The 928-nt window shown below is 49.5% G+C and overlaps 1 protein-coding gene across 1 annotated transcript; it reads right to left on the reverse strand.

Moving 5' to 3' along the window:
• Window positions 1-375: 375 nt before the first annotated feature.
• Pmar_PMAR009927 (hypothetical protein) lies at window positions 376-720 on the reverse strand (the record flags this gene model as incomplete). Its single annotated transcript, XM_002765055.1, has 3 exons — window positions 376-467; window positions 515-608; window positions 658-720. The coding sequence occupies 3 exons, from the start codon at window positions 718-720 to the stop codon at window positions 376-378; spliced, it is 249 nt and encodes an 82-aa protein (XP_002765101.1).
• Between the last annotated feature and the right edge of the window lie 208 nt (window positions 721-928).

Here is a 928-nt window from a genome sequence, read left to right on the forward strand (position 1 = left end):
AAGCAGCATTGGGCTTGTAGGCCACTGAAAAAAGATATCCTAGGTTCCTTTAGAAGAAGATTCAAAACAGGCCCACATCACACCTCTGCCTACCCGCAACATCCTTCGTGAGCTCCACCAGATTTTCACAAAACTTATAAGCCGCCTCTGCAGTGGGCTCGGGCAACTCCGAAATGTGCGGGTCCAAACCCACGCACAGCAGAGAATTCTTAGCTTTGCATCTTTCAGCGAGCCGTTCAAAAAACGACGAAGTCATTTCCATTCGAAAAAAACTGTTTTACGAGAGGCCCCTTCAGGCTCAATAATAACACAACAACAGACTCAGCGGTTAACCTACTCGATGATCGCGAAACTGTCCAACGCCGAGCACTCCTCCTAATAGGTCACTCCAAAACGGAAAGAATTCTTGTCGTTGCAGTACTTCTTTTTCCGACCCAAGCGGTTCGTTGTGGCAGTCGCGGGGTTCACTGAGCAACACCAAATTCGCCTCGCAGGAAGGGCATTGGAATCCTACATGGGTTGAAGGGATACTCCTGCTTGCCCCTGCCTATCTCCCTGAACATGCCCTTGATACCATCAGTGAACCCCTCTGTGATGAGACAAGGCGTCTGAAAGGGTAAAGCAATGTGACGAGACACTCCCAGATGTCAGTGTCACCTGATACAAGTCCAGCCAAACTATGGCCCAGGCATGAGCAACACGGACGGGGAGGGCGGACATAGCGCTACTATTGAAGCCGCAATTACAACAACAAAAACTGACCGGATGCTGCCATCGAATAGCATATCTTCACTATCGTTACGAGGTGAGCCGTGATAGCTACTATGAGGAATTCCCTCACCCTCCAAATTGTGATGATTTGTAGTGGCCCATGACCTCAATGTAAAAAGCGCGCGCCCTCAACATTCGATGATACTCACATTGCCGG

Source organism: Perkinsus marinus, assembly GCF_000006405.1.
Source record: "Perkinsus marinus ATCC 50983 genomic scaffold scf_1104296975878, whole genome shotgun sequence".
Taxonomy (NCBI): Eukaryota; Perkinsozoa; order Perkinsida; family Perkinsidae; genus Perkinsus; species Perkinsus marinus.